At 44.2% G+C, this 9,674-nt stretch overlaps 1 protein-coding gene across 1 annotated transcript; it reads right to left on the bottom strand.

Annotated features, from left to right (window-relative positions):
• Positions 1-802: 802 nt before the first annotated feature.
• LOC122542998 (uncharacterized) lies at positions 803-9,259 on the bottom strand. Its single transcript, XM_043681147.2, has 4 exons — positions 9,025-9,259; positions 8,000-8,817; positions 4,800-4,883; positions 803-4,672 (listed from the first exon to the last, which is right to left on the bottom strand). Exons 1-4 carry the CDS (start codon positions 9,155-9,157, stop codon positions 4,667-4,669), a joined length of 1,041 nt encoding a protein of 346 aa, XP_043537082.2. The 5' UTR covers positions 9,158-9,259; the 3' UTR covers positions 803-4,666.
• Positions 9,260-9,674: the final 415 nt, after the last annotated feature.

Raw genomic sequence — 9,674 nt, 5'->3', positions numbered from 1 at the left:
GCTTCTACATCTTCTTTGGTAATGCTTGGACATATTTGAACGGATTCTGGATTAGTGGTGCTGGAAGAGCACAGCAGTTCAGGCAGCATCCAAGGAGCAGCGAAATCGACGTTTCGGGCAAAAGCCGCACCAGGCTTGTGGCTATGATGGGATTGCTCCATCACTGTCCTCGGCAGTACTCCAACAGTTCACCTCTACCTCCACCATTTTCAGTTCCAACCTCTGAAGTTTAAAAGCTCTCTCCCTTTCTTCTGCTTTTAATCGTAATTCAAACTGTTTCATTTGCTTTTCATGTTGAAGCTGCTTAAGTTGCAATTGAATTTTGGCTATTTCCAAAGATTGCAATGACATTTCTGGCCATTATAAATACTGTGTGATTGCCACAATTATCTCTTCTTTCCTGCCAGACACGGGCAACTCAACTCCAGCTTGTTTACCAATCCCAAATGCTTTGCCTTGCTCACTTTCTATGAAACTTGTTAAGTGACTTCTTCCACCCCCAGGCACTCTTAGTGACTGCAAGAGCCATTATCGCACAAGGCACACCCTGTTTAAACCAACCGAATGCAACACCCAAAATAAGCAAACCACCAACCCTCATCACTTGCTGCCTCTGAGTCCAACAATCCTAAACCTAACCGAAAATTAGAGATTTTGATCCTGACAAAAACCCCCAATTTGTTATGGACCAAACCAAACCTCAAAATTAAAAATCTAGCTGAGACCCTAACTTTTACTTATTTTAAAGGCCACTGCTAGGCGTTGTGTGCCAGTTGGAATTTGATTGGTCAAACTATGAGCCTTGAAGCAAAACACACTTTATTCATACACTATAGTTAAAATACAACAAAAGAAAGAAGAAATTGGAATAACTGAACTCTATTGGAAAGCTTAACAGAGTAATAGATTATTTAACTAATAAACAGCAATTATTCCAATATAGTAACATCCCTTGGCAAAGGCAAATTCAGTAAACCGGATTATCTCACATACAATTCTCCAGGCCAGGAAGGAAAAATTCAGAGAGAGAGAGTAGCAGGGAAAGATGTCCTGCAGTTTCCAAAGCTAGCTTAAACACCCCAGCAAATACTACCAAAAAAACTGAAATTAAAAATCCTGGTTCTTTGGGAGTTTGACCCCACCCATTCAAGCTGTTTTTATTGTTCCAACTTCTTAAAATAACCCTAAAGTCTCTCAAATTATTTATTAACTCTAAATAGATACATCAGCACCTCTGCGTGAACCTTTCTTCACAATAAAAAACAGAAAATAGATCTCTTAAAGCCATATCATCACATGACCCTTCAGCCCACTCCTTCAGCACTGACCATCTTATCGATAGCCTGAAAGTACCTAACAGTTTAATCTACTCGATATATGCACACACTCATGACAGAATGTATTACCTTGAACTTCTCTGTACATTTGCAAACCAATAATCTCACTGCCTTGTCTTTACGTCAGAGACTTGGGCAGCTGGCACTTAGAGCTTTATCTCAGGTTCTATGGCCCCTCATGAACCCAGTCCAATGGGGAAAGTCCAACAAGTGAGACAGAGTCTTGCTACTGAAACTATTCTGGTTAAGTGCAATGTCACCATTTCATAGGACTTTCAGTACTTTTCTAGACATTCCATTGTGCAGAAAACAAGTTGAAGACATCTCCAGGTGGCTCTGTGTTAACTACATAAAAGAATACTTCTTCTTGACAATCAACCCTATGCAGATTACTCCCAATCAAAACAGGCTGTTTTGGACACCAGGTCTATCTTTATGTATTTTTTTCCATTTTGATTCAATTGCTATTTGTCATGTCTAATTTAACCTTAATAATTAACCCTTTATGGTCTGGTTTGGAGGTATCAATTTTTAAACCCAACACCACACCTTCGACCACTGTGGGACTCTGTCAGTGCAGCACTCTCTTGGTACTGCACTGGAAGTGTTGCCCTGCTCCTGTTCATGAGTCTCTGCAATGGGATATGACATTATAATGAGCTGACTGTGAAAGCTAGTGTGGGCTCTCTGAGCAATGACCACAAGTTAAAGATATCTGCTGGGGCTGTGATAACTATTACTGTGCCAGGACATAAGCATCGAGTGTCAGACGACATGATTCGTGATCTTTCTTTCAGAGAGATCACAACCTGCTGTTTAACTTGCAAGTATAAGGGGTGAAAAGTTGAAGAAGGTTGTAGTTCTGATTTTAGTTGGTTCTGGGCTTGCTGTCAAGCCATGACTTGGATCAGTGGACTGCTGTCTGTTGGGTTTTTTTTCTGCAACACTCCAGTGGAGAGCCAAGAGGTTCTCTGAGTTCAGGAGATTTGCTAATTGGTGAAAAAGTGTCCAGACCGGTCAGTTTGTATGTGTGCTCATGTGGTGTTTACAGAAGTGGTTCAGGTGATGTGTGATAGTTCATGGCAACTATGACACTTTTAAAACTGCTAAAAGGTGGTGTTGCTTTCCACAACTTGGTCACTTCACAGAAACTGAGGGACAGCAGCCAGTGTCAGAGTGGACGTAGTCTAGGCTGATTCCAACTCGGGATCAAGTGATACAAACCTGCATTTTGAAAAGACAGCGCCCACTGTGTTTTTTGAAATATTCAATCTTTCATATTACACATTCTCACACCACTCAGGAAAAGAATGCTTTGCAAAACAATGCAGAAATTAATGGAAATACTCACTAGATCAGAAAGTATCCACTGAAATCCACAGATGCTGAATATTTCCAGCAATTCCATTTTCTATCCATGTTTTTGTCGTGATGTTAATTTCTTGTCATCTCTTCCAAGAATGCTTAAGTTGTACAAGCTCTGCTCATCATTTATGGGATTTCAGTTTCTCTCTCTTATTCAACTTTATCGCTTACCGTTTCCCTTTGATGTTTAATTGCAGTATCTATCAAAACTCACTTTCATGTTTCTTGCTGAGCAACCACCTTTACATGAGGAAGAATCTTGATGAAGAGTCCAATCAGATTTGAAATGTTTCTTCCTCCAAAGAAACGTTCATTAGCAGAGGGATTGAATTCAAGAGTCGTGAGGTGATGTTGCAGCTATACAGGACCTTGGTAAGGCCACATTTGGAGTACTGTGTGCAGTTCTGGTCACCTCACTTTAGGAAAGATGTGGAAGCTTTGGAGAGGGTGCAGAGAAGATTTACCAGGATATTGCCTGGAATGGAGAATAGGTTGTACAAGGATAGGTGAGAGTGCTAGGCGTTTTCTCATTGGAACGGCGAAGGATGAGGGGTGACTTGATAGAGGTTTATAAGATGATCAGAGGAATAGATAGAGTAGACAGTCAGAAACTTTTTTCCCAGGTACAACAGAGTGTTACAAGGGGACATAAATTTAAGGTGAAGGGTGGAAGGTATAGGGGGGATGTTCAGGGGTAGGTTCTTTACCCAGAGAGTGGTGGGGGCATGGAATGCACTGCCTGTGGGGGTGGCAGAGTCAGAATCTTTGGCGATCTTTAAGCGGCAATTGGATAGGTGCGTGGATGGGTGCTTAAGCTAGGACAAATGTTCGGCACAACATCGTGGGCCGAAGGGGCTGTTCTGTGCTGTATTGTTCTATGTTCTACGCTGCCAGACCTGCTGAGTTTCTCCAGGGTATTTTGTTTTTTATGTTGGAAATTGCTTTAGATTTTAGTATACTGCATTTCATCGATCATCAGAGAGTATGTAAGACTTCCTCTCCCTAATGTCTCAGTATAGATTTTCCATGATCTGATTTCTAACAGGAGCACTAACTAGGCATGAGACAACAAGAAGTGATTGAACAGCCATTGAGTTTAATGCTCTTGAGAGGGATTGCATGATGGTGCGGCTGGGTCACCCCATGTTGGGTACAGCCTTCTGCTACAAGAATTTACAAACATTTCCACAGTGTAAGCAGAAAGAGACTGAGTATTACCGAAGAGATTAGGCCGCGTGCAGATTAGTCCTTTACTTGTCACAGTGACATACGCCAAGGACCAGCTGACAGACCCACATAAAGATACTCCAAACCTCCCCTGGACTTATGGCTCAGCTCCTGCACAAACCCCTCAACTCCCCTCCACCTGGGTAGAGGCTTGAGGGAGCATGAGATACTCCCAAAGTTGGTTCAGAAATTAACCTCTAAATGAATCTCAATTGGCCTGACCTGGCCTTTGGGAACAATTTCCAGTCACACCTTCTCTCACCGCAGTATTATTTTCAAGAGAAACACGTTCACTTGACCTCCACTCATCTCGAGTGACCGCCATTCACCCACTCCCAGCCACACGCACCCATCAAATCTGCCCAAACCTACTCCCAGCCCAGACCCTGACCAGCCCAACATTTCCCCACTACACGCCCCCAGCACCTGACCCTTCCCTAACCAACCCCCTACGTTGAAAATAATCAGATAGTCATCAGTTAAATCAGGATTGTCTCCCTCTGCATCCCCATCTCCCACAGAAACATATTACAAACAGGGAAATTCCATTATTCACATTGAGCAGACTGCGATCTGGAGTCGTGAGGTTGTGGTTCTGGGTCAAACTGTCTTTTGATCTGATATTCGGTGCGCTTAAAGAGACAGTCCTTGTAATTTAGAGGAGAAGATGGGTCGATGGTGGGGAGGGAGTGGAAAGAAAGTTCCTCTGCAGGGGTCCAGCCTTGTCCAAAGGCTCTTCACAGCTGGAGAGACAAAGAGAATTGGAAATTAAATTGCAGCCTTCTGTGGGGGAAGGTATAAACAGAGGGCGAAGGGAACAGAAAGGTTGGTGGACAGAGGCCAAAAGGGGTTTTGGGTAGGGCACAGTACCTTCTGTTCCAGTCGCTGGTAATCTGCTGACTTTGGGCGTCGATTGGTCTTTGACCTTCGACCTTCAATGACAACAGCAATAATCTGCAACAGAAAACCAGAATTAAGTACAGCTCTGTTGTGAAATAAAGTCCCCTTCTCCCAAACATTGGAATAACCTCACCCCAACCTTACAGGGACAAACATTCCTCCTCTCTCTTTCTCTCCCTGTCCATTCTCCAAAGACAAGCTTGAAACAAAAACAGAAATTGCTGGAAAATGTTGGCAGGTCTGTCACCATATGTGGACAGATATCGGAGTTAACATTTCTGGTCTGGTGACCCTTTTTCAGAAGTTTGACTTTGCCAGAGGAGGGGAACATGGACCAATGGATGATTCTTATTGGAAGCACTTTTTCATCCTGAGACCCAGACAACTTAAGAAATAAGAACAGGCCATTTGACCCACTTCATTTTCCTGTCTTTCTTCTGGAACCTTCAACTCCCCGCTCAATCAAAAACCCTGTCTAACCGAACCTCAAATGTATTGCATGATCTAGCATTCCCTGCTCCCAGGTAGAGATTTTTAAAGATTAACTTCCCCCAAGAGAAATTTCTCATCTCTGTCTTCTAGATAAAACTTTTATTGTTAAAACATGTCCCCGAGTTCTCAATTCCCCCTGCCCCCGCATGAGAGTAAAACAGCAGCTATCTTGTCACCCTCTTTCTGAGTATTATTTTAAAAAGATCACCTCTCATTCTTCCAAACTCCCATCAGTACACCCAAACTTGCTCAACATTTCCTCATAAGACAGCCCCTTCATTCCAGAGTCAGCAAGTCAATCTTCTCTGAACAGTATCCAATGGAGAAACACCGCATCATAGTTGTTGATATCCATTTTTAAAATTAGTCTGAAACGGTGAAACTTCTGCAGACATACACAACACTGCGTGTCCAGGTCCCTGAAGAGGTGTTTTACGATGGGTTTCATCATTTATATGAATGATTTGGACAAGAATGTTTAGTACGTTTGCAGGTGATGCCAAAATTGGAGGTGTAGTGGACAGAGAAGAAGGTTATCTCAGAGTACAACGGGACCTTGATCAGATGGGCCAATGGGGTAAGGAGTGGCAGATGGAGTTTAATTTAGATAAATGCGAGGTACTGCATTTTGGAAAAGCAAGTCAGGTCAGAAGTCACACACTTAACAGTAAGCACCTGGGGGGTGCTGCTGAACAGACAGACATTGGAGCAGGTTTCAAAGTGGAGTTGCAGGTAGATAGGATAGTGAAGAAGACATTTGATATGCTTTCCTTTACTGGTCAGTGCACTGAGTACAGGGAGTTGGGAGGTAATTAGTGCGACCATACAGGACATTGGCTTGGTCACTTTTGGAAGATTGTGTGCAATTCTGGTCTCCCTCCTATCAAAAGGATGTTATGAAACTTGAAAGGGTTCAAAAAGGATTTACAAGGATGTTGCCAGGGTTGAAGGGTTTGAGCTACAGGGAGAGGCTGAATAGGCTGGGGCTATTTTCCCTGGAACATCAGAGGCTGAGGGGTGACCTAATAGAGGTTTATAAAATCATGAGGGGCATGGATAAGGTAGATATACAATGTCTTTTCCCTAAAGTGAGGGAGTCTAGAACTAGAGGGCATAGGTTTAAGGTGAGAGGGGCAAGATTTAAAAGGGATTTGAAGGGAAACTCTGTCACACAGAGGGTGGTACGTGCATGGAATGAGCTGCCAGAGGATGTGGTGGAGGCTGGTACAATTACAACATTTAAAAGGCATCTGGATGGGTAGATGAATAGGAAGGGTTTCATGGGAAATGGGTCAAATTCTGGCAAATAAGACTTGAATAATTTGGGATGCCTGGTTAGCATGGAAGAGTTGGACTGAAGATATATACAGCACGGAAACAGACTCTATGACTCTATATCTCCTTAAGGTTAAGAGACCAAGACAATACATAGTATTGTCTCATCAATGTCCTGTATGGTGGTAGCAAGGCAACGCTACATTGATATACTCCGTCACTCCTTGCAAAAAGGCAATGTCCCATTTTTCTTTCTAGTGATTTAAACTGCATGCTAACTTTTTGTGATTCATGTACCAGGATACTCACTCACTAGGACTGTAGTGTTCTTCAGTCCCTATATTATGTTCTGCCTTCCTAATCTTTCTGCCAAAGTGAACAACCAGGTGTTCTCTCCATGATTTGCTCAATAACTTATCTTTGCAAACTTTGCATGTCCTTCTCACCAACATGATTTCCTTTGTAGAACCAGTACATTTGACTACATAAAAACAGACCCTTTATTCACATCGTTAATGTGGATCATAAATGGCTGAGACCTCTGCTTACAGTTTGCCAACTTGAAAATTAGACATTAATGTCCACTCTTGGTTTCTTGTTTCTTCGCCAGTCCTCTGTGCATGCTTAAATAACAGCCCAACACTAGAAGCTCTTCTTTGTGCAGTGATCTTTTATGTAGATGTTTTCAAATGCTGATTGGAAATTTAAATACAGTACATTTACTGGTTCCCTTTCATTCATCCACGCTGTTGTTACAATCAGAGAAAACGACAATGTTTCTGAATGGAGACATATTTTGTGGAAGTTTTCTATTTGGCGCTCAAGACAATTCACAAGAATACCAATTTAAGGGAAGACTATTGTCTACACTGATAAGAATGCTGAGTGGTTGGTAAGTGCATGAGTTGTTTTCATGAAGAATGTGCCAGTTAGTGATGACTGACAGTTAACTACCAGCCCGCAATAATCATGATCTCCCTTTCTCAAAACCATGTTGACTTTAGCTAATTGTATTTTATGATTTTTTTCTAAATGTCTGCTATAATCTCTTTACAAACAGACTCGAGCATTTCCTTGTTGGCTTAACGGTTAGGCAGCAAGGAGGAAACTTTCTTCTACAGAGCTGTTAGATGTTTCTGAATTTGGAATATTAAGTCTAATGCACCCAGTTCTTTTAAGAGCCAGGACACAGGGCAGCAGAACTTGGGCACTTCAGCTGCATTCATTATCCCAGCTAATAGTGATAAGATAATCCTTTTGAAATTCCTCCCTCCCTTTGTCTCATGATTACAAATTCTTCAGATATTTTGGCTGGAAGACCGATACAAAATACTTGTTCATAGTCTGCTATAACCTGTTCTATTGTAGAGATTTAACAGGTCAGGATGGCCCCCACCTCTTACCTTGCGCTTGTTATGATAAGCAATGTAGAGCACAGCAACAATGACTGCTGTGGTCACCAGATAGGCAAAGAAGTGGCTGCTCTCTGGCTCGTCCCTTGGCACTGACTCAGTATCAATGTTCGTCCCAGCTCCAGCCTTCACTGATCCTTCAGCAACTGCTGCGCTGTCCCCAGCCTCCTCAGGGGTTTTTGTGTCTCTATCTGCTTCTGGTGTCTCCTCATCATCCTCAACTGGCTCAGCATCATCTTCCTTGTCCTCCCCCTTATTGCTTTGGCTGCCTGCTGGCTTCTCACTGCTCCTCCCCTCAGCGTTTCCATTCTCAGACTCGGTTCCTTGCTTTTCAGCTTCTTTTGAACTTGGACCAGGACTGTGGATTCTAGTGCCAGGACCTCCTGCCTTGTCCTCAGGCTTGTCCATGTTACCTGTTCCGCCATTGCTAGTGTCAGCATCGCCAGTCCCAGTTTTGCTATTTCTGGCGTTCCCAGCCACAGCACTGCCATTCTTGGTGGTGCTAGCCCCAACGTTGCCATTCCCGGCATTTCCAGCTGCGGCACTGCCATTCACGGTGCTGCCAGCCCCGGCGTTGCCATTCCTGGTATTCCCAGCCATGGCACTGCCATTCCTGGTGATGCCAGTCCCAATGTTGCCATTCCTGGTGGTGCCAGCCACAGCACTGCCATTCCTGGTGGTGCCAGTCCCAATGTTGCCATTCCTGGTGGTGCCAGTCCCAATGTTGCCATTCCTGGTGGTGCTATTCCCGGTGTCGCTGTCAGGTTTTGTAACGGCCTCTTCCCGGTTTAGATCTGGTTTCAGTGAAGCTGATGAGATAAAGAAACAAGAGATGAATGTACCATCGGGAGGAAGCGGCAGAGCCCGGCCGCCTGGGGCTGACAGGGGAACGCTGCAGCCGGGGATACACGGGCTAAACCCGGCGTCTTTCCAGGATCCTGGCCCCGGGACATGGCTCCGTGTCTGCCCGCAGACCCCTGTCCCTCTGATGGGGGGACGGGGGGTAGATTACTCACCGATTACTGTGATCCACAGCAAAGGTAGCAGCAGCCGCACCGGCCCCATCCTTCCGCACAGACCCGGAGCGGAGGAGATCCCGGAGTGGAGTCGGCTCTGGAGCAGAGTCGATCTCAAAACGTAGTGAATCATGGAGCTGAGTGGATTCTGGAGCAGTATGGATTACACAATGGACTGGATCTCGGAGCTCTGTGGATCTAAAAGCGGAATGGATCAGACATTGTGTGGATCCCTGACAATGAATGGATCCCACAATGTAATCGACCCCAACATGGGATAATCCATGAGCAGACTTGATTGGGGAGTGGTGTTCATCACAGTACAGAGTGGATCCTGGAGCAGAGTTAATTCCAGAGTGTAGTGGATCCTGAAGCAGAGTGTGTCTTGGAATGGAGCAGATCCTGGAGCAATGTGGTTTCATGAGTGCAGAGGGTCCTGGACTGGACCCTGGGTATTGGCATAAATTAGGTTGCTTGTACCATCATGTAAATGTCAGCTCCTTTCTCAAGAAAGTCCACCAAGACATGAACTATGGTCTCAGTCCCGAGGTTACTTCAGATCAAGGTGAAGCGGATATCTGTTCATCCAAAGGGGAATGGGATCCTAGCACTGGGAATGATGGAATATGATGAACTTGGTGAATCCAGCA

The sequence above is a fragment of the Chiloscyllium plagiosum genome, unplaced genomic scaffold (assembly GCF_037043375.1).
Source record: "Chiloscyllium plagiosum isolate Xiang-an unplaced genomic scaffold, Cpla_swu_hap1 HiC_scaffold_48, whole genome shotgun sequence".
Taxonomy (NCBI): Eukaryota; Metazoa; Chordata; class Chondrichthyes; order Orectolobiformes; family Hemiscylliidae; genus Chiloscyllium; species Chiloscyllium plagiosum.
The sequence above is the reverse complement of the archived record's forward strand: the minus strand, read 5'-3'. Positions and strand labels throughout refer to the sequence as shown.

Excerpts from the sequence above, each read along its gene's own strand:
- LOC122542998 (XM_043681147.2), bottom strand. The coding sequence starts at position 9,157 with ATGATTCACTACGTTTTGAGATCGACTCTGCTCCAGAGCCGACTCCAC. Across the intron at positions 8,818-9,024 it reads GCTGTGGATCACAGTAATCG|CTTCACTGAAACCAGATCTA; the intron begins GTGAGTAATCTA and ends TTATCTCATCAG. Across the intron at positions 4,884-7,999 it reads CTTATCATAACAAGCGCAAG|ATTATTGCTGTTGTCATTGA; the intron begins GTAAGAGGTGGG and ends TTTCTGTTGCAG.